General features: G+C 43.9%; 1 protein-coding gene across 1 annotated transcript; it reads left to right on the top strand.

The window, feature by feature from the left end:
• The first annotated feature begins 10,978 nt into the window (after positions 1-10,978).
• On the top strand, positions 10,979-20,913 carry LOC307238465 (alpha-amylase-like). Its single transcript, XM_080011452.1, has 10 exons — positions 10,979-11,103; positions 12,435-12,624; positions 12,745-12,891; positions 17,272-17,463; positions 17,834-18,064; positions 18,465-18,598; positions 18,684-18,906; positions 19,315-19,436; positions 19,598-19,723; positions 20,421-20,913. Exons 2-10 carry the CDS (start codon positions 12,442-12,444, stop codon positions 20,608-20,610), a joined length of 1,548 nt encoding a protein of 515 aa, XP_079867578.1. The 5' UTR covers positions 10,979-11,103; positions 12,435-12,441; the 3' UTR covers positions 20,611-20,913.
• Positions 20,914-22,479: the final 1,566 nt, after the last annotated feature.

Here is a 22,479-nt window from a genome sequence, read left to right as displayed (position 1 = left end):
AATAATTATAATTTTCACAGAATACAATTTTTCTTATGAGAATTCCATTTCTGATTCTAGCCACACCGACTGAACCAAACGAACAAAGAGCCGGAAAATCGAACAAATCATTTTTACTAAGTCACTCATAGAGTAACCAATCTCAAAAAAGAGGGCCAAGTTTTTCATCACTTATTCTGCCTGTCTTCTGTCCCCTCGTTTCTCCCTCCTCTCCCTCTTTCTTCCACCTCCCCCCAGTTCTTTGAGCTCTGTTTTTCCTCACCTGTCTCCGCCTACAGTGTACACCTCTGCATCTCTCTCTTCCCCATTACAGTATTTCTCTGTTAACCTCTTAACCCTCTTTCCCTCCACATGCTTCACCCCATCTCTCATTTCACACACACACACACACACACACACACACACACACACACACACACACACACACACACACACACGCACACACACACACACACACACTATATACATATATATATATATATACACACATGACTATTTATATTATTTAACTATTTTTATTATTTATGTTTGTTTGCTATGCTATTTTTGTATATTTGGCTATAGATTATTATTTTTAAATTATTTAAAATGATTTTATTTTCAAATTTTATACTTTTTTTTTTCTTACTTTCTTCATTTTCATCATTTTTTTCGGGCTGTTAAGTCTCTTAATGCCAATTGCTAGTATAGCAATGCACCAATCCTCACTTCAACAAATTCCTTGTACTGTGTATGAAAATGTACTGCAGAACAAACTGATTCTGATTCTTTCTCACCCACCCACACACTCTCTCTCTCACTTTCTCTCTCTCTGTACTACATGTCTTTTGTCTCCCCACCCACCAAATACCACCCTCCGCTCATCCAGTTTTCCTACTTTCCCATGACGCACCAAAACTCGGAGGAAGGGATCGGGTCTCCCCCCGTCACCTGGCTTCCTAGACCAGACTGTGCCGGGCCATGAAAGGAGGCTTTGTCCTCCAACTTCATCCCTTCATCCCTTCATCACCCTCGGAGGTGTAGCCTTGGTCCCTCCAGGTTGTCGTCCTTCCAGGAAAAGACCTTAGTCTGACTGACTGGATTTCTCAAGGTCCCATGGGGGGAAAAGTGAGCGTCATCATCCGGCTGGAGGGGTGGATGGATGGAACGATGGATGGAACAATGGAGGGGTGGAGGAGTGGAGCAGCAACAAGTGAGTGGAGTGATCCAACAAGCATGTGTGAAGCTACGTGGAGCTACCTACTGTTGGTCTGAAATCGATATCCGACTCTTACTCTCAGAACATATTTGTGGTTTAAGTTGAAAATAATACACATATTTTCTGGATTAGCAATGACATACGGAATAGTTCCAACATATAAAGAAACTAAAGAAAGAAAACTCAAGAAACTAACATTGGGAAAAAACTGTCAGGAATATGCAAAATATATTGATGGATATGGATGGAAATATGGATACAAATAAAAATACTTTAAATAATAAATACTTGAATACTAACCTTAAATTCTTAGCTTTTACCCCGACAGAGGGGGTGGGGCAATCTTCTCTGTGAGCACTTACCACCCCATCCCCCAGCCCTAACACCTAACCTTTTGCCTTGTTTTCACACTTTCTTTTCCCTAAAGTTTTCCTTCTGATGGATTATTTTTTGTTGTTTGTGTTCTTGTCACTTAAGGTGGTATGTTTAACAACAGAGGGTATGCTATAGAGTAGCACATGCATTAAAAGCCAGCTAAATAAAGTATCAAATATTTAATTTAGATAGATAGATAGATAGATAGATAGATAGATGAAAATGGACAATATCTGGGGTAAAAAAGAGGAATGTAGATTACACCTCACAGGTATCTGTACATGATAAAGTATGGCATGATAATGGAAAATAATCCTTAAAAATGTAAGCAGTTTAAACTTGAGGAATATAAGCAGTAAAAGCGATTAATGAATAAAGAAAATAAAAAATGAACAGTAAACATACCTAGTATATCTATCTATCGGTCAGTTATAACATAAACAAACTATCAACACTGCTCACCTAACCGTCGGTGTGGGTTCACCTCACCCTGAGAGAAACATGAGGGATAACATAAGTTATGTCCATAACTATGGATCTATGAGACCGAACGATGGCCGTCACCACGGTCTTTACCTTGCCATCCTTCTACCTATCCTCGAAGCCGTTATGTCAACTTAAGGTAAGTCATGTGACTTACCTTAAGAGGCTGGACTTGCAGTCTATAAAGCATCCGGTGAGCACCTCTTCCTCCTGCCTTGAACGCCTCAGCTTGCTCTGAGCGACAAGAGACATCGGTCGGAAGGGACGGACGATTCCACCGCTTCGTCAACCCGCTCGGAAGTAGAACCGTAGAGCCAATTGCTGCGGGCGTCTCATTGACTGGGACTGGGAGACCCTGGCTGGAGTGGGCCCAGGAAATTATCTCCACTAGCCAGTGGTATAGAGGCTTCCCAGAGAGCGGGAGGCCCAACTGTTTAATGCCATATCACACGAACAGTGTGTGCCTGCCTCAGTGGCCATGTACAATCAACGCCTTCAGTGCCCTTACTGGACACAATGCATGAAGAGCCATTCCCTGTTGGTAAGCTGGATCAGGAAGGAATGCCTCCATTTCAATTGCCTGATTCATGGAAGGAAGAACGAGTTTGGCCACTAGGACACTCCCGTGTTCTTGGCTTTCCACCTCAAGCACTCATCACTCACTGACAGTGGGTGAAGCTTACTCACCCTCCGGGCAGAAGAAATGGCTAAGAGGAAAGTAGTCTTATGCGACACGAGCTTCAGATCCGACAGCCACAGTGGTTCAGATGGGGTTTTTGCCAAGGACCTTAACACCAGAGGGAGGTTCCAAGATGGAGCCCTCAGACTCCTGCCTGGCCGCAGCCGGGAAACACCATGCAGTGTTTCCCTACAGAAAGATCCCCCACTGTCTCAAAACAGAGAGAGCTGCGGCGTTAACCCTCAGGGTGCTAGTTGCCCTCCCGGAATCCAGCAGGGACTGGAGATAGTGGAGCACCACAGCCACAGGGCAGTTGACGGGATCCAACCTCCTATCAGGGCAGAATCTCTTTTTGCAACTGAGGCGTGAGGAGGGTGCTCTGGCATTACTTTCAGTATGGTCTCCAAGAGAGCCTTATTCAGTTCCTGAGAGAGGGAATGAGAATGGGCCAGTTCTCAACTGTATGACAGCTGGCTTGGGATGGCAGATCTTTCCTTCGCCTGGGAAAGGAGGTCTGTCCTGACTGGCAAGGGCCAGGGTCGGCTGTAAACAAAGTGAAGGAGCACATGAAACCAATGTTTCCCTGACCACCGTGGGGCCACTAACAACACCCTGTAGCCCCCCTTGGTGATTCTGTTCAGCACATGGGGAATCAATGACAGTATAGTATACTAATATACTAATATAGTACAATATATTAGTGTAGTATACATAAGTATAGTATATTAGTTGATTAGTGTAATATATAAGTGTAGTAGTAGAAGTGGAGTTTATAATTAAATTAGTATAGTATATCGCAGAGTGTAGTATATTTGTGTAATATACTGTATATAAATATAAGATATTGGTATCAAAGTGTAGTTTATTGGTATATTGGTATTGGTATATAACTTATTGATGGAATCATCCTATTTTATTGCAACATTTAAGTATGATTTAGTACAGTTTATGATAATTATAGGATGTTATAATGATCATTGACTCCGCTGCAATGCCACGCCTGGCTGAGTCTCTGGCTGGAGCTGCAAAGTAGCCACTGGCTATTGGCAAACGTGTTGCAATGTTTGGCAGCCAGCCAAAAACAGCATCACAAGGCTTTGCAGCTAGCCAAAATAAACAGTGTGACGTTTGACAGCCAGCTAAAAAGAGTCGCGATGCTTCAGTACTGTCGGTAGGAAAATGTGAGTGATGCATGGCGAGCGGTTACGTGGAGGGGTTGTCGACAGGTGTGACGGGTACGGGAGCAGGGGAATCCCAAGTGGAATCTTCACTGGTCCTATTGACCTTCCCAATGGACAATTTTCTACTGGCGCAGTCGCGGGACAATACCCTACGCGGGGCCATTGAGGAGGTAGATAAAATCGATGGCGTATTGGTGCGCCCAGACACTGCGCTCACTCACCCGTATTTTTCACTGAATAGGGACAGGTTGTACAGAGTGAGCCGTGACAGGAGAGGAAAAAACCTAGAACCAGTAAGAATGAGATACAGTACGCTATGGACCCAAGAGCAAAGTTACATACACTGGGACAGCTGGGTCATGGAACGTCAGCGCGACTTATAAGACAGGGGGGGCTCAGCTTAGACAATTGGCACCAGGGACGAGGTGTAAGTGGTGCTCCTTGTGTCCTGCTCTAAATTGCTCGCAGGAAATCCTGACCGACCGGTTTGGGGTTCCGGTTGGCTGGGGCATGAACGAAAGTCAGACACCTTTCACGGACACATGGACTGTGTCCTGCGTCCGCATGTAGCGTATGCTGCAGCCTAACTGGGCGGGGCCTACCGCCAACCCGAAGAAGTGTGCCATGGGATGGAGGGAGTTACGGTATCTGAGTAACCACTTGGGTTACTGGTGGGTCCCCAGCTTGATAAAACTGCTGCGGTCGCGAACATGCCAAGACCCAAGACCAAGAAGAGGTGAAGCAGTTCTTGGGGCTGGCCGGCTATGAGAGGTTTGTACCCGACTTTCGTAGCTAACCAGCCCCTTGTGTGATTTTACTCCAAAGGCTGCTCAAAAGCCGGTCCAGTGGTCAGAGAAGTGCCAGCTAGTTTGCAAAGGCAAAGTCAGCTCTCTGTGGGAAGCAAGTGCTGTTTATCCCTAACCTCACTCCAACTTTCTGTCTGCAGACTGACGCGTCGGACAGAGGGCTGGGCGCGGTCTTGTCCCTAGGGGGTGAGGACGCTGTGCTGTACCTCAGCCACAAGCTATCAGAGCAGGAGTCAAGGTACAGCACAGTCAAGAAGTAGTGTCTAGCAGAGTGTCTAATTCACAGGCCACTTATCTAGTGCCTGCTGGACCTGGCCCTGGAGAAGGAGTACGTGCGGAGCAAGCTGGCCAGCTACCTGAACAAGCCAATAGACATGGGCGTGGCCGGCTTTAGGGTAGACCCCTGTAAGCACATGTGGCCCGGCGACCTGTCAGCCGTCTTCAGCCGCCTGCACAACCTCATCGCCGAGTGGTTCCCCAGTGGAGCCCGGCCCTTCATCTTCCAGAAGGTAAATGGGGAAAACATTTTTAAACAACTACCGGAACAAGAAGATAAACCACAAATGCAGAAAATAGGTTGAGTCATTGGAAAAAATAAATCACCTGAAATATCAGCAACACAATATTCATGGATCGATAACCACATGAATACAAGAACATGATGTTGGTTCACAGGTTCTTTGAAAAGAGAAGAAGCTTCAGACATCAATAAAAATGTGAGTGTGTTATTTTTCTTCAAATACGGTGCCAAACTGGGAACAATCTTTCGCAAATTGAACGGAGAGAAGCTGTCTTACACCAAGTATGTCTACTAAACCTTGTAATATACGTTTTAGTCAGTTATTCTTCACAAAACGTTCAGAATTGAATGTGATCAATGTGATCAGAAACTGGGGAGAGGGATTGGGCTTCATGCCCGACGGCAACGTATTTGGCTTCGTCGACAACCACGACACCCAGCGAGGTCATGGTGCGGGCGATGCCTCCATCGTCACCTTCTGGGACTCCAGGCTCTACAAGATGGCTGTTGGCTACATGCTGGCCCACCCCTACGGAATGGCATGGGTGATGTCCAGCTTCCGCTGGGACCACCACTTCGTCAACGGGAAGGTGAATTTTAACATTTAATCAAAATTAAGGATGGGAGGGGGGCAGGTTGTGTAGATAGGGACAGGGTTAGAGGTTTCATGTAGCATCTCTGCTACTGTAGTTAGCACTAGCATTAGCATGTACTGTTTGTGAGATGAAACCAAACCGAGAAGTGGCTGCCCATAACAATGGTCATTATTAACAGATGGTGGTTGTTATCCCAAAATAATTTCCTGTTGATTATTATGAGCCTTTCCACTCATAATTTGTGTTTTTTGTTTCTCCACCCCCTCAGGGATCTGGACATGACGCTGAACACAAGCATGCCCACTGGCACCTACTGCGACGTCATTTCGGGCCAGAAGGACTGAGGCCGCTGCACAGGAAAGCAGGTCAACATCGGGGACCACAGCCGTGCACACTTCAGGATTAGCAACAGGGACGAGGACCCCTTTGTGGCCATTCAAGCCAAATACAAGCTGTAACCAGTGAGCTATACAGTCAAACAACCAATCAATGAACCCAACAACCATTCAACCAATCAATAAGCAACAAAACAATCGACCAATCAATAAACCAACCCACTATTGAACCAATCAATAAACCAAACATAAGCGTGTTTTTACTGAATTGTGCCGTTGGAAACATTTGCCTACAAACCTAACCCAGGTTTCATTTACAGAATCAAATTTATGTGAAATTTATATAGAATGTTTTCATAGAGGACATTTACAGTCGGAGCCACTTGAAGAGCGCTGTCCCAGCTGGTTGACAGCCAAATTGCACCCAGCTTCCAGGCAGTTTCATGCCTACCACCTGCGGCTCCCAACCGGCTCCCAATTGGCTGGAATTTCCCCTCCCTCTCATGTGTCCTGACAGGGCGTGTTTAATTTAAACTGTAAACACGCCCATTTATTCAATTGCAGTGTGTGTCACCATGAGATGGCACTAACTTCACAATAACACAATCACATTTCTGAGAAAGATTTCAGATTTTCACCCCTGGCCAATTGTGTGGATTAATAGGTTCTAGTCTTTGGCCTTTTGATTTAAAAATAAGGGTCTTTGACTTATCTAACTTTATCTTACTTAAAATAATTGTGAAATATCAAAACAAATTTCTACATTTGAGCCTCTCGCTCCGGGAAACAAGGGACCTCACAATACAATACGGCCAAGGGCTTTTCTTCCGGTTGTATTCACACTGCACTGGAACACTGAAGTGACGTGATCCAATAAGGTTTCAGCACTAGTTCCATGTTCTAGTGTAGTATAAGTAATATAAAAGTTTTTACCGAAAAGACAAAATAAAATGCTGACAATAATGATAGTGAGTCAACTTGATAGTGGACATCTTAAATAGTTGTAAAACAATGCAGTGTCATACTGAATGGTAAGATAGATCGTCAATGGATCTGCATTTGCATATGTGTGGGTTCGGTGTGGGGGCTTCCAGACCTGTTGGGTCACACAATGATCTTAAGTTGATGATACTCAAAAAATGTGGATTGCGGCCATTAGAGACAGTACTGTACCCTTGTGTGAAAGTTGTAGACTGGGAGCCTTTGATACAAATGATTTAAAAAAAAAACAGAAAGTAGGAAGCAATTGGTAAAACAGCAAAAACATGCAATAAACAATAATGGGTGATGCAGCAATACAGATAAAAATTATATCATACAATCAATAGTCATAATGCATACATGGTCAATTACACTTGTGTGTGTGTGCGTGCATAAGTTGTCATTCTGAAAAGCAACAGGGCTGGATAGCTATCAATAATATATTTCAAATAAGCATCTCCAGAGTACTAGTAATAAGTAATAGTAAATTATAAGGTGTGCACACGGCACACCGTAGGACAAAAAAACACCCTGCTCCAACTCTCAGAGTTAGGTTTGCCTCTCACACAATGAGTTGAAGACAACAAAGTGTTGGAGATAGCATGATTGTATTCATGAATTTATCAATTTACATTAAAGCAGAGGAAATATACATTATGTTTAACTGGCATACTGTACACATGCTGTATAACAGGCATCAGTAGTTCATCCTTGGATTTCCCCCCAACCCTGCTCGTAATCTGAGGTAGGGCTTAGGCCATTATTTGCTTGTGTTGACCACACCCCCGGCATTTATTGGCGGCCCAGGTTTCATTTGAGTAAAGATTCAGCATTCAAAGAATCAAGAGATTTATTTGACTGTTTTTATTTGAGGAAATATGGTAACTCAAATATATTAATTGCCTTATCTTCTAAACCTTACACTGCTATTATGTACATTATCACCTCAATGCTAACCCTGCTATTTGTTGTTATTTTTATGTCATTCATTGTCTCAAGGTCATTCATTGTCAAAGATAATTTTTTAAATCTTTGTGTTTAGTTTATCTCAAGTGCAGTATGGAAACAGATGAGAATGGCACACTATTATTTTACGTTTCACTTTCCAGTATGCCCTGCTTGATTCTGCACAACCAATCTTCGTGTAGACTTGAAATTATTGTATTGCATATATATATGTATATACTGTATGTATGTATGTATGTATGTATGTATGTATGTATGTATGTATGTATGTATGTATGTATGTATGTATGTATGTATGTATGTATGTATGTATGTATGTATGTATGTATGTATATATACACTCATCGGCCACTTTATTAGGTGCACCTGTTCAATTGCTTGTTAACACAAATAGCTACAGCCAATAACATGGCAGCAACTCATTGCATTTAGCCATGTCGACATGGTGAGGATGACTTGCTGAAGTTCAAACCGAGCATCAGAATGGGGAAGAAAGGGGATTTGAGCGACTTTGAACGTGACATCGTTGTTGGTGCCAGACGGGCTGGTCTGAGTATTTCAGAAACTGCTGACCTACTGGGATTTTCATGCACAACCATCTCTAGGGTTTACAGAGAATGGTCCAAAAAAAGAGAAAATATCTAGTGAGCGTCAGTTGTGTGGATGAAAATGCCTTGTTGATGTCAGAGGTCAGAGGAGAATGGGCAGACTGGTTTGAGACGATAGGAAGGCAACAGTAACTCAAATAACCACTCGTTACAACCAAGGTATGCAGAATACCATCTCTGAAAGCGTGGAACCTTGAAGCAGATGGGCTACAGCAGCAGAAGACAAGACCGGGTGCCACTCCTGTCAGCAAAGAACAGGAAACTGAGGCTACAATTCGCACAGGCTCACCAAAGATGGATAATAGATGATTGGAAAAACATTGCCTGGTCTGATGAGTCTCGATTTCAGCTGCAACATTCAGATGGTAGAGTAGAGTCAGAATTTGGCGCAAACAAGAAAGCATGAAAGCATGGATCCATCCTGCCTTGTATCAACAGTTCAGGCTGGTGGTGGTGGTGTAATGGTGTGGGGGATATTTTCTTGGCACACTTTGGGCCCCCATGTCCATCCCTTTATGACCACAGTGTACCTGTCTTCTGATGGCTACCTCCAGCAGGATAATGCACCATGTCACAAAGCTCAAATCATCTCAAACTGGTTTCTTGAACATGACAATGAGTTCACTGTACTTGAATGGCCTCCACAGTCACCAGATCTCAATCCAATAGAGCACCTTTGGGATGTGGAGGAACGGGAGTTTCGCATCATGGATGTGCAGCCGACAAATCTGCAGCAACTGCGTGATGCTATCATGTCAATATGGACCAAAATCTCTGAGGAATGTTTCCAACACCTTGTTGAATCTATGCCATGAAGAATTAAGGCAGTTCAGTCCGATACTAGCAAGGTTTACCTAATAAAGTGGCCGGTGAGTTTATATATATATATATATATATATATATATATATATATATATATATATATATATATATATATATATATATATATATATATATATATATATATATATATATATATTATACTTTTGTGTGTATTATATAATACAGATATCATATACGCTGTTAATTATATGTATATTACGTATGTATTCCCACTCCTATTTGTCTCAAATAGGGGTGGGAATCACCTGGGACCGAACAGTTGTGGGCCCTCCCTGAGGAGAACTGGGACCTTGGGGAGGTCCCTGAGAACCAGACACTGGCACTGGCGATGCGGATACAACGTCATCAAACGGGATTTCAGCACTTATTCTGTGTTGTATTTACTCCTTAACGTTCACTGATTTCACCTTATCATCCACAAAAATGTGTTTCTGAACAAATTTGGGGCGAGAAACAATTAATCCAGTTGCTGAAGCTTCACTCATATGTGACCCACCGCTTTAGGGTCATTTGGCAGCCTTCGGCTTTTTCGCATCATTTGGAAGTGGAGAATCAGAGCTTCCAAACAAGGTGTAACTTGTGCAAATCAAGCAAATATTTTTAAAGCTATGACTTGTTAATGACAAAGTTGTGGCAAACTGTGATTCTGATCACCTCTAAAGTTTTACCCAGACTTGCTTCATTCAGTCAGCTCCCAGAATGCAAATAGGGTTGGCAGACAAACAAAGCCTCATGGCTAATTAACATACTGCTGAATGGGCCAATCATGAAAAGCGTTGAACAGTGTCAAAAACACACAACTATTTTTGTTTTTAAAAAAGCTTTTATTTAACAGTAAGAATATACATGTTTTATAAAAGTGGAATTATTTTGGAGTTTAAAAGTACGGACAACACAACGAAATGTAGAGTCTATCAATTATATGAGTCTCAGAAAATCTAAAATCTGAAATCTGAAAATCTGCACCAACCTCAACGGATTTCATCACGTCATCAACTTCTTACGTTGCAACAACAACGGGCGTATAGTTGGTCTTAAAAATATTCCATTTCATCATCACATTAAGTTTGAAATCTGCTGTTTGAAATGTTCTCCAAGACCGAGATAATATCAGATTCAGCGTGGCTGTCGTTCTCAGAGTCGCTGTTGGAGCACTGACAATCATTGTGGAAAATTCCAGTACATGCTGCTCACACTGACTTGGATCTATCGCACTGGTCAGATTAAGGTCCGAGATATGATTCAGAGCTTCTGCCACATGCTTCGCGTAATTAATAACAACACAGAGTTTTAACAGACAAGTGAAACTGGATTCTCGTCTTGTTTATGGAAGTGACGTCAATGACACGCCCCCTCCACAACGATGTCTCCGTGTGTCTGTAAAAGTAGTATGATTTAAAGGTTGAACTCTATCAAAAGGGTTTAACATTGTGACTTCACATCACATGGAATATGGATGAATGATCTTCACCTGGATTGTCCTTTTAAAGGAAACGATCGATCAGCGTTGTTCAGTGCAATTCAGCGTCTTGGTAAGTAAACTGCATTCCCCCATGTAATCTAACGGGAATATTTTACTCCACAGTTTAACATTTTTCTACTATTTATTAATCAAACTGGGTTTTGAAATTACATTGACAGATAATAAAAACACAAAGGAACCTTCAAGAAGGGTTTTTTAAACGTATTTGGCTGCTCCTGTATACGCAAGTTGCTTTACGTTTTGAACCACTGCCACCCCCCCCCTACGTCTCCCTCCCTAAACCTGTACATGTGGATAGAGACTCCCATATGTAAATGTTAATATTATATTACATAATCATTAATATTATATTATGTAATCAATTTGTGGTGTTGCATAAGGAGTTGCCTAAGGACGATCTAAACCTGATCTTCATTAATACAGTAAATACAGTTTGGATTTTGAAAGAAGAAACAGAAGGCCGGAGAAATAACAATACTATTTAGCTGAAGTCCTGAAATGCAAAACTATATCATTTGCATCCAAAGATAATTACGCAACTTTTCCCTGGTAAGCTAAAAAGGTTGTGAAGATTTCATTGCAAATTGCACATCGCAAAAGACTCGCTCGCAGCTTTCTGTTAGTTGATTGGACCGAGGTGAGACACAATTTTCCAAATCATGCATTTATTGAAAATAAGGAGTATTTTTTGATTATGCTTGATTTCTAGCATTCTCAAACAGGACAGTTAACCCCCTAACCGGTGGTCCGGCGCCGGAAGCCCACTGCTCCTAGATACCTCAGATACTAACTGTAGAGAACTAATTTCCCCCAGAGCCATTAATAAAATAAAGTAAGCGAAGAAAGTAAGTATTTTTGTTTTTTATTTGTCAACTTTCTTTATATATTTGGCAATTAATTATTATTATTATTATTATTATTATTATTATTATTATTATATCCTTTTTTTAGACTGTTAAACATTTTTGATGCTTTTTGATTTGCTGTTGGTACAGCAATGCACAAATCCTTACCACAATAAATTCCTTGTATATTGAAAATGTACTTCAAGGTCGAACAAACATATTCTGGTCATTTAAATCATATACGTTTTGGTGCTCTTTCGGTACCTAAACAGTAGCAAACACCTGATGACTCTTGGTTTATGACTTGCAACTGGATCTGACATGTAGAAACCAGTGGGAAAAGCCAGAGTGAACTCAGCTGCTGGTTTCACAAACTGGTTGATACTCACTCTGTCTCCGATTGGGAGGAGTGGGAAGGTTCCACCTGGATAAATATTACCCTGCGACGCCTCAGTTGGGTATACATTTCTGTCTCTGTTTCTCTCTCTCTCTGTTTCTCTCACTTTCTTTCTCTCTCTCTCCCTCTCTCTTCCAGGGGAAACATGCAGCAGTTGATCCTGGTGGCCCTGCTGGTGCCAGCCCTGCTGGGGCCTGCCCAGGCCCAGCACCAGCCCCACACCCGGCACGGCAGAATGGCCATCGTGCACCTGTTCGAGTGGCGCTGGGCCGACATCGCCCAGGAGTGCGAGCGCTACCTGGCCCCCAACGGCTTCGGAGGGGTCCAGGTATCGTCCCAAACTATATATATTCCAAATTAGACATATTTTGATACTTGGTTTTTCAATATGTTACATAATACAGAAATACCAAAAGCATATGGACCTTGTTCATATGTCCATATACAGATCTCTCCTCCCAATGAGAACATCATGATCCACAACCCGTGGAGGCCCTGGTGGGAGCGCTACCAGCCCACCAGCTACAACCTCTGCTCCAGATCTGGCAATGAGGACGAGCTGAGGAACATGATCACCAGATGCAACAACGTTGGGGTAAAAAAACATTGATTGGCCTTATCATTGTAAAAATGTTGGTTGTCATAATTTTTAACTGTTTACAGCACAACGCCTTATTATTCAGAAAACTTACCACTCTACAACTCATTCTTACTTTGTTTAGACCCAGTTCAATGGGGCAACCATATTAACATAAAGGAAAGCTTTAAATTGAATTTTTGCAAAAAAAAAAAGGAAGCTCACAATATCGTCAGAAAGTCTTCTACCTTATCTTCAGGCCTTAATTTGTGCCGGATCCTGCAGGAACATGTTCCAGGAACTCCCAGATTGGGACGGGCATCTATTTGATTGGATCCGACAGTTGTGGCTTGAGCTGCGGGCTCCCCATTCCCCGTTTCTCCAAACAAAACAAATAGAAATGTTGTTGTTGTGCTTTTAGGTTATTATTTATTAGGTCTGTATTAGGAAAATGAGAGGGAGAGAAGAGTGGATGATGTGGGGATAATGGATCAAGTAGTGCAGCAAATTAGCAAGGGTGAGGTGAGAACAGCATTAAAGAAGATGAAGAGTGGAAAGGCAGTTGGCCCAGATGATATACCTGGGGAAGCATGGACATGTTTAGGTGAGATGGCAGTGGCATTCCAAAGAGACTGTTTAACACAGGGGTGGGCAAACTACGGCCTGCGGGCCACATCCGGCCCGTTGGTCTTTTTAATCCGGCCCGCTGAAGATTGGTACAGATTTCATAATTATGACTGCATTCATTTCACCTTGACCTGTAATGCCTGGCGTTTCCACCAGGTGGTGCATTAGGCGCAGTGACTTGATTTTGCGGTGCCCAAGCTACACTTTGTTATTACTCTGCTACTACTCTTTTATAGTCAAAGGCTGCATGTCTTATTTGCCAAGAAACGATTGCGGTTTTAAAGGAATACAACATCAGCCGTCACTTTTCTACCAAGCAGGCTAATTGCGCTAACAACCAATCAACGCAAGAACGGACGGCTACCGCTCAGAGGTTGGCAGCTGGCTTGCAGGCTCAGCAAAACACCTTTATCCGACAAACTGCCATCCAAGAATCAAACACGAAGGCAAGTTATTTGCTGGCATTCAAATTAGCAAAAGCCAGCAAGCCTTTCTCCGAAGGGGAGTTTCTCAAAGAGTGCATGGTAGAGACAGCAGGTACCTTGTGTCCTGAGAGCAAGAACAAATTTGAAAAAATTATCTTATCATGCAGGACAGTGACTCGCCGTGTCGAATTAATTGACGAAGACTTAGCTCGCAAGCTAAACAAGAAAGCAAGTCATTTACATTATATTCTTTGGCACTGGACGAAGTAATGACATAAAGGACACCGCTCAGCTTTTCATTTTTATCAGAGGGATTAATGACAATTTTGAGATAACAGAGGAGTTTTTTGCCGTGGAATCCTTAAAAGGGAAAACACGGGGAGAGAACTTGTATGACAGTGTGTCGGCGGTCATCAAGAGGCACAAGCTACCTTGGAGTACGCTCGCCAACGTTACCACAGATGGATCACCAAATCTGATGGGAAAAAACAACGGACAGCTCAAAAGAATCCAGGAGAGGGTGAAAGAGGACAACCCTGAGCAGGAGGTAATTTTTCCTAAACTGCATAATTCACCAGGAAGCACTGTGTAAATCCAGATTGCACTTGACCACGTGGTGAAGCCGTTAGTTTATTAAGTTTCTTAAGAAACTGACGCTGATCACAGGGACTTGCTTTACCATTCTAATGTCCGCTGGTTAAGTTTGGGGAAAGTATGTCAACGAGTGTGGGAGCTCAAACAGGAGATTATCTCTTTTTTGGAGCTACTTGAGAACGCTGACAAGTTTCCTGAGCTGAGTGACACAGATTGGATTTGTGATTTAGCTTTTGCTGTGGACATACTGACAGACATGAATGAGCAGAACATGAAGTTACAAGGGAAAGACCAGTTTGTGCATTAAATGCTTACAAACGTCAGAGCCTTTCAAAACCAAGCTAGCTTTACTCTCAAAGCAAATGTCAAATAAGTCTTTCGTTCATTTCCCCACACTGGCTACATTGAAAGAGGCCCCGCAACATGTGAAAAAATACAGGAAATCACTGGACGACCTGCATGAAGAATTCTGCCGTCGGTTCTCTGATTTTGGAAAAATTGACAAGTCACTTCAGCTGGTGTCATGTCCCTTCTCACAAGACCCTGGCACGGCGCCACAGGAGTTGCAGTTGTAACTGATTGATCTCCAATGTGACACCGTCTTAAAGGAGAAGTTCAACTCTCTTAAACTGGATGAGTTTAATGCTTCATTAAGCGCAGCCAAATTTCCAAACATCCAGAAGATGGCACAGAGGACAAAACAAACACCAGACTTTGATGCACTGGCAAAAATGGGTGATCAACAACACTGTTCCCACTAAAAGGTAAGTGTATTAACACTATAATGCTTTATTTCTGTTTATGTTTGATAGGTATGCATCTTGTGCTGATCCGGCCCGTTTGTCAAATTTTAAAAGTCAATGTGGCCCCTGAGCCAAAAAGTTTGCCCACCCCTGGTTTAACACCATCCTGGAAAGGGAGAGGATAGCGGAGGAGTGGAGAAGAAGTGCACTGGTACCCATCTTCAAGAATAATGGAGACGTACAGAGCTGTGGTAACTACTGGGGAATAAAGTTGATCAGCCACAGCATGAAGCTATGCGAAAGGGTAGTGGAGGCTAGGTTAAGAGGAGAGGTGGGGATCAGCGAGCAGCAGTATTGATTCATGCCAGGAACGAGTACTACAGATGCAATTTTTGCTTTAAGAGTGCTGATGGAAAAGTACAGGGAAGGCCAGAGGGAGTTGCACTGCGTCTTTGTGGATTTAGAGAAAGCATATGATAGTGTGCCAAGAGAGGAAGTGTGGTATTGCATGAGGAAGTCGGGGGTGGCAGAGAAGTACGTAAGAGTGGTAGAGGATATGTATGAGAGCAGTCAGACAGTAGGAAGGTGTGCAGTAGGCGTGACGAAGGCATTCAAATCACCATTGGGAAGGAGGGCAGCAAAAAGCTGAGAATGCAAGGAGTGGAGGTGGAGAAGGCGGATGAGTTCAAGTACTTAGGGTCCACCATCCAAAGCAGCGGAGAGTGCGGGAGAGGGGTGAAGAGGAGAGTACATGCAGGGTGGAGAAGAGTGTCCGGAGTGATCTGTGACAGAAGGGTTCCAGCAAGAGTGAAGGGGAAGGTCTACAGGACGGTGGTGAGACCAGCCACGTTATACGGTTTAGAGGTGGTGGCACTGACAAAAAGGCAGGTGGCTGAACTGGAGGTGGCAGAGTTGAGGATGTTGAGATTTTCATTGGGTGTGACAAGGATGGACAGGATTAAGAATGCGTACATTAGAGGGATGACTCAGGTTGGACAGTTTGGTGGAAAAGTGAGAGAGGCCAGATTGAGATGGTTTGGACACGTGTGTAGGAGAGATGAGAGTTACATTGGGAGAAGGAGGCTGAGGATGGAGCTGCCAGTGAGAGGAAAAGAAGAAGGACAAAGAGAGGGTTCATGGATGTGGTGAGGAAGGACATGCAAATGATTGGTGTAAGGGAGGAAGATGCGCAGAACAGAAGGTATTTGAGGCAGATGATCCGCTGTGGCGACCCCTAACGGGAGCAGCCGGACGAAGAGGCAGACGATTTATTAGGTCTGTACCTGACTCAGAATTTTGTCAGTGGAATCGGATTTACACTTGTTTCCCTCTCCGACAGTACAGACGATGCACGAGCCAGCGATGGGCTGCTCGCAATCGGCGCACTAGAACAGTTTGTTTTTATTTTATGTCTCCTTAGGGTTAGTGTTAGGGTTAGGGAACGAAACATGTGGGTATGGAACGAAACTGTGCATTATGGGAACACTTTCTCTGTGACTCTCCGATCACCCCCCTCTGTGCGTTGAAATAATCTTCATGAGGCTACGAGTTGTGCGCCGTTCCTCCGAGCCCTGCCCCCACACTGTTTTTACTTGTTTTATTTGGAGGAATGGGGCTTGGTTGTCCGTGTTGCCCTCTGCCGATCGTGGCACACGGAGAGCCATGTCTGTGTCCCTGTCCAGACGCGGATGATTCACACATTTATAATAAATATAAATATATTTACGTTCCTGTTATTTATAATTCCCATTTGAAATGTTATCATGTGCATTTTCTAAGCTCCTATTTGTTTTATCCTGTTATTGTAATGCAAAAAAAAATGACTGCTCGACTTGAGGAATCTCAGTCCGCTGACAGGTTTCAGGCTGATGATTCGACTCGTCGACTTTCCTGGGGGCAGCCCTGTTGTTTTTAATTTATGTTTCCTAATTGAACCTAACAAGAGGACAGTATTCCTCTTTCTCTAGGAAGAAAATACCTGCACCCACTGAATGACCCCGTCCTTGTAGGTCAACATCTACGTGGACGCTGTGATCAACCACATGTGTGGAGGTGGAGAAGGCTCCCACTCGGTGTGTGGAAGCTGGTTCAACGCCAACAAGAAGGACTTCCCCAGTGTACCGTACAGCTACTTGGACTTCAACCAAGACAAGTGCAGGACCAGCAGCGGCAACATTGAGAATTACGGAGATGCCAATCAGGTACTGAAACATCTCCAGAGACACAACCTAGAGAACAGAATGTTGTTGTGTGTTGTATGTCGAATAGTTGTCGAATGTTGTTGTGGACCATTTTTTCTATGCTAAAGCCACGAGGCAAACCGGTTATTAAATCACTCAAATCAATATTTAATTGAAATCAATAATAGGCCTACTTTTATTTAGTAAGTAGCCGTGCATTAAGCCAGCTAGTTATTATCGTAAAATAACTTCCCTCAGAGTGAGGGGGGGTTCTTTTGCTATAATGACCAGCTGGCTGGACACTAACCTGTAGTTTGGTGAGTCCAGTCCCTGGACTTCCCAATGTCCAGAGCATATCTCCCTAAGTGTCTGTCGCCCTGTTGTGTTTGAGGTCCGTGACTGCCGCCTGGTGGGTCTGCTGGACCTGGCCCTGGAGAAGGAGTATGTGCGGAGCAAGCTGGCCGGCTACCTGAACAAGCTAATCGACATGGGCGTGGCCGGCTTTAGGGTGGACGCCTGCAAGCACATGTGGCCCGGCGACCTGTCGGCTGTCTTCAGCCGCCTCCACAACCTCAGCAGCAAGTGGTTCCCCGGTGGAGCCCGGCCCTTCATCTTCCAGGAGGTAAATGGGGAAAACATTTTTAAACAACCCGGAACAAGAAGATAAACCACAAATGCAGAAAACAGTTGGAGTCATGGGAAAAAATAAATCACCTGAAATATCAGCAACACAATATTCATGGATCGATAACCACATGAATACAAGAACATGATGTTGGTCCACAGGTTCTTTGAAAAGAGAAGAAGCTGCAGACGTTTTATTCGAAAAGCAAAGTAAATGAGATGAAATAGGTGTAGAACAATTCCAACGTCTGAGAAAAACAAAATAAAATAAAATAAAGATTCTGGTCTTGCAATTTGAGAGGTTGTTTGGGAAACACGCTGTTTGTGATTTCTAAATTTGGCGGGGGGAGTCACTACAAGACATCAATAAAAATGTGAGTGTGTTATTTTTCTTCCAGGTTATTGATCTCGGCGGTGAGCCCATTACAGCCAGAGAGTACTTCCATCTTGGAAGAGTGACTGAGTTCAAATACGGTGCCAAACTGGGAACAATCTTCCGCAAATGGAACGGAGAGAAGCTGTCTTACACCAAGTACGTCTACCAAACCTTGAAATATACGTTTTAGTCAGTTATTCTTCACAAAATGTTCACAATTGAATGTGATCAATGCGATCAGAAACTGGGGAGAGGGATGGGGCTTCATGCCCGACGGCAACGCACTCGTCTTCGTCGACAACCACGACACCCAGCGAGGTCATGGTGCGGGCGGTGCCTCCATCATCACCTTCTGGGACTCCAGGCTCTACAAGATGGCCGTCGGCTACATGCTAGCCCACCCCTACGGAGTGGCCAGGGTGATGTCCAGCTTCCGCTGGGACCGCCACTTCGTCAACGGGAAGGTGAATTTTAACATTTAATCAAAATTAGGGATGGGAGGGGGGCAGGTTGTGTAGATAGGGACACACTTCTGGACATTGTTTTTGGCAATTACTAAATTTAAAGGGAAGTCTATTTTTTTATAACCAAATACTTCATAATGACATTTGAAATTAAATGATCTAGTATTGGCATCAGGTATACCGATATCCAATACATAGTACAAAGGGGCAATTGTGGTTGCCAAAGAAAGTTGTTGCAGCTCGGTGCATGGCATTGGATCAATTTAAAAGACTCCCAATGATCAAAAAAGAAGGTTGAGTTAAAATAATATATCCTTTCATGTAAGTCCTTATGTGACATAAACAGTAACTTTGGATCGACTCCACTGAATGTCCATTTCTTTTTTGTTATGTGTATGCATTATATAGGATCAGAATGACTGGATGGGCCCTCCCAGCCATGACAACGGCACAACCAAGCCGGTTCCCATCAACCCAGACCAGACCTGTGGAGGCGGCTGGGTGTGCGAGCACCGATGGCGTCAAATCCAGTGAGCGCTCCAAACACAGTGGACGAGGCCGCGCGCCGTGATTCAACACTGACATATGATACGATTGTGAAATCAAATCAATTGGTGACGGCACAACAGTCTCAATCTTGTAAAACATGCCACGTGGTCGGTGTTGTGCTTGTCGTCTTGTCGTCCCTCAGGAACATGGTTGCTTTCCGTAACGTGGTCAACGGACAGCCTCATAGCAACTGGTGGGACAACTCCGGCAACCAGGTTGCCTTTGGACGTGGTAACCGTGGTTTCATTGTCTTCAACAACGACGACTGGTGAGGATAATGAGCTAGATAATACATCCTTTCGCTGGAAAAGTGAATAATTCAGACGGTTCAATTGGGAAGCATTTTGAACACCAAATAATACAAATATTGTAGGGTTAGTGCAGAGGTTTAAAGTCAAATTTTGTTGACAACAGTTTCACCTTTCTTCAAAACCTCAAATAACTTAATACTTGAAGTGAAAGTAATATTAATAAATATTAAGTAGGGGATAATGTCCAGCGAGCTACAAGGCTGCTTTCGAAATAAAAAAAATACATTGAGATGGAATATTAATTTGGAATGATTTCGTAACCAGTTTAAGAGCTTCAAGAAGAATAGTTCCACAGCAATGTAGCTAACACTGCAACAATGGAGCAAACTATTCCTCCTGAAATTTTTTTTATTTAAAATATGACAACATATTTCCTGTTATTGATGTGAAATTGGAAATATCGACATTCATCTCATCAAGCCTGCCATGGAGGTTCCATGTAGCATCACTGCTACTGCAGTTAGCGCTAGCATTAGCATTTACTGTTGTCGACATGAAACCAGACAGAGAAGTTGTTGCCCATAACCACGGTCATTATTAACAGGCAGCCGTCGTTATCCCGAAATAATATACGATTGATCATTATGAGCCTCACAATCACACTCACAATCCATGATCCTTAAATCCGTGGCTTTTGTTTCTCCGTCCTCTCAGGGATCTGGACATGACGCTGAACACAGGCATGCCGGGCGGCACCTACTGCGACGTCATTTCGGGCCAGAAGGACGGAGTCCGGTGCACGGGAAAGCAGATCGATGTCGGGGGCGACGGCCGCGCGCACTTCAGGATTAGCAACAGGGAGGAGGACCCCTTTGTGGCCATTCACGCCGAATCCAAGCTGTAACTAGTGGGCTACACAGTCAAACAACCAATCAATGAACCCAACGACCAATCAATAAACCAACCAAACAATCGACCAATCAATGAACCAAACAACCAATCAATCAATCAATTAAACAAGCAATCAATCAACCAATCAATAAACCAACCAACTAAACAACAAATCAACCATTCAACCAAACAACCAACTAATCAATTCATAAATTATCATTTATGAATGAATGGATCATTACTGATGGCATCCCAGTTAGTTCATAAATGTGTTTTTACCCTCCATCACTCCACCGCGGGTGATTCGGGTTCGACTTGCCTGAAGGACTCGCACCCCCACATCTTGCAATTTTAACTGCAATCGCCAACAGCACACACTGAGCACACACTGAGCACACACTGAGCACACACTGAGCACACACGGAGCACACACTGAGCACACACTGAGCACACACGGAGCACACACTGAGCACACACTGAGGTCGGTGTGGTTGGCAGGTGGGCCCCCTGCCGGCTGGGCTGGAGTCCTGGCGATTTGCGCCTTGTGGCTTAGGTTGTGCTGCGACTTGGCGGGGCTGCGGTGGGGCCTTTTTCCACCGCTGCACGGCTTCTCTGCGACGGGTGTCTAGTCGGCTGCGGTGGGGCGAGCGGTTCTGGCGTGGGTTTCGCTGTGTGGGCGCGGGGCCTGGCTCCAGGCCTGCACTTGGGGGTGGGTTTTATGTGTGCGCTCCGGGGTTGTGGGGTCTCCTCGTGCTCCCTGAGACTGGGTCATGCTCCTCTGGGCCGGGCGTGGGGGTTGCTCCGCAGGCTTAGGGCTTCTCTGGGGGCCCGGGGGTCTTCTGTGGCTGCGGGGCGGGGTGCTCGGGGCTTTCCTGCAGCCGCGGGGTGTCTATGCAGCTGCGGAGCTCGGGAGGAGGGCATCGGGGCCCTTTCTGCTTCTTGGAGGCGCCGTGACATAATACCGACCTAATACACCAGAACCAGTTGGGATAACTCATGTACACACTGGTGGACACCACACACACACACACACACACACGCGCACACACACACACACACACACTTTGAACGCACCACAACATCCTGGTTGCATCCTTCTCCTTCCATCCATCATTTACGACCATAGCTATGACAGGAAGAAGCCCAATTGCTGTTGCAGTTTTCCTGGACGTAATTAACTCTGTTTTTCAATACATGTTGCCGTCCGATGTTTTTCCATGTAAATGTGGTTTGGTTCTTTGTTTAATTGTCTCACTCGTGGTGATTCTTGCCCTCTTGGAGTAGTGATTGGTTGTTTATAGACCCAAACTCTGTCCTAGGTGCAACAGCACAAACACTCTGTGTTGTATGCCCAGCATGCTGACAGCGCAGGTTAAAAAATAACGAAAAAATAAAAATAAAAATACACGTGTTTTATCTGAAACGGGCCGTCGGAAACATTTGGCTGAAATCTCAAATCAGGTTTCGTTTACAGAATCAAATTTATGTGAAATTGATGTAGAACCTTTTCATAGAGGTCATCCTTTAGTATGATAAAGTCAAAGGGTTTTTCATCTGTCGTCTAAGTCTTCTCCTACTTTATCTTTTAGAGCAGTGGGTACGTGTAATGCATGTAATTGTAAGGACTAGACTATAGAAGGAGTATTCGACCCTAAATGACACGGTGTATAAAGGTCTATAACTAATATGTATTATCCTTACATTTCTGCCTGGTTTCCAGTTTACTGGACGTCAATTTTACTTTATCAGTTGAGACTTGGTTGACGTGTATTTGAGACAGTTTGTCAAAGCCTCTGTTGACACGATGTTGATAATCACATGATACGGTATTCTGATGCAACCGGTCTGATGGCGGAATATCCAAATAAAGCACTATATACGA

The sequence above is a fragment of the Zeus faber genome (genome assembly GCF_960531495.2).
Source record: "Zeus faber genome assembly, chromosome: 12".
Lineage (NCBI taxonomy): Eukaryota > Metazoa > Chordata > Actinopteri > Zeiformes > Zeidae > Zeus > Zeus faber.
The sequence above is the reverse complement of the archived record's forward strand: the minus strand, read 5'-3'. Positions and strand labels throughout refer to the sequence as shown.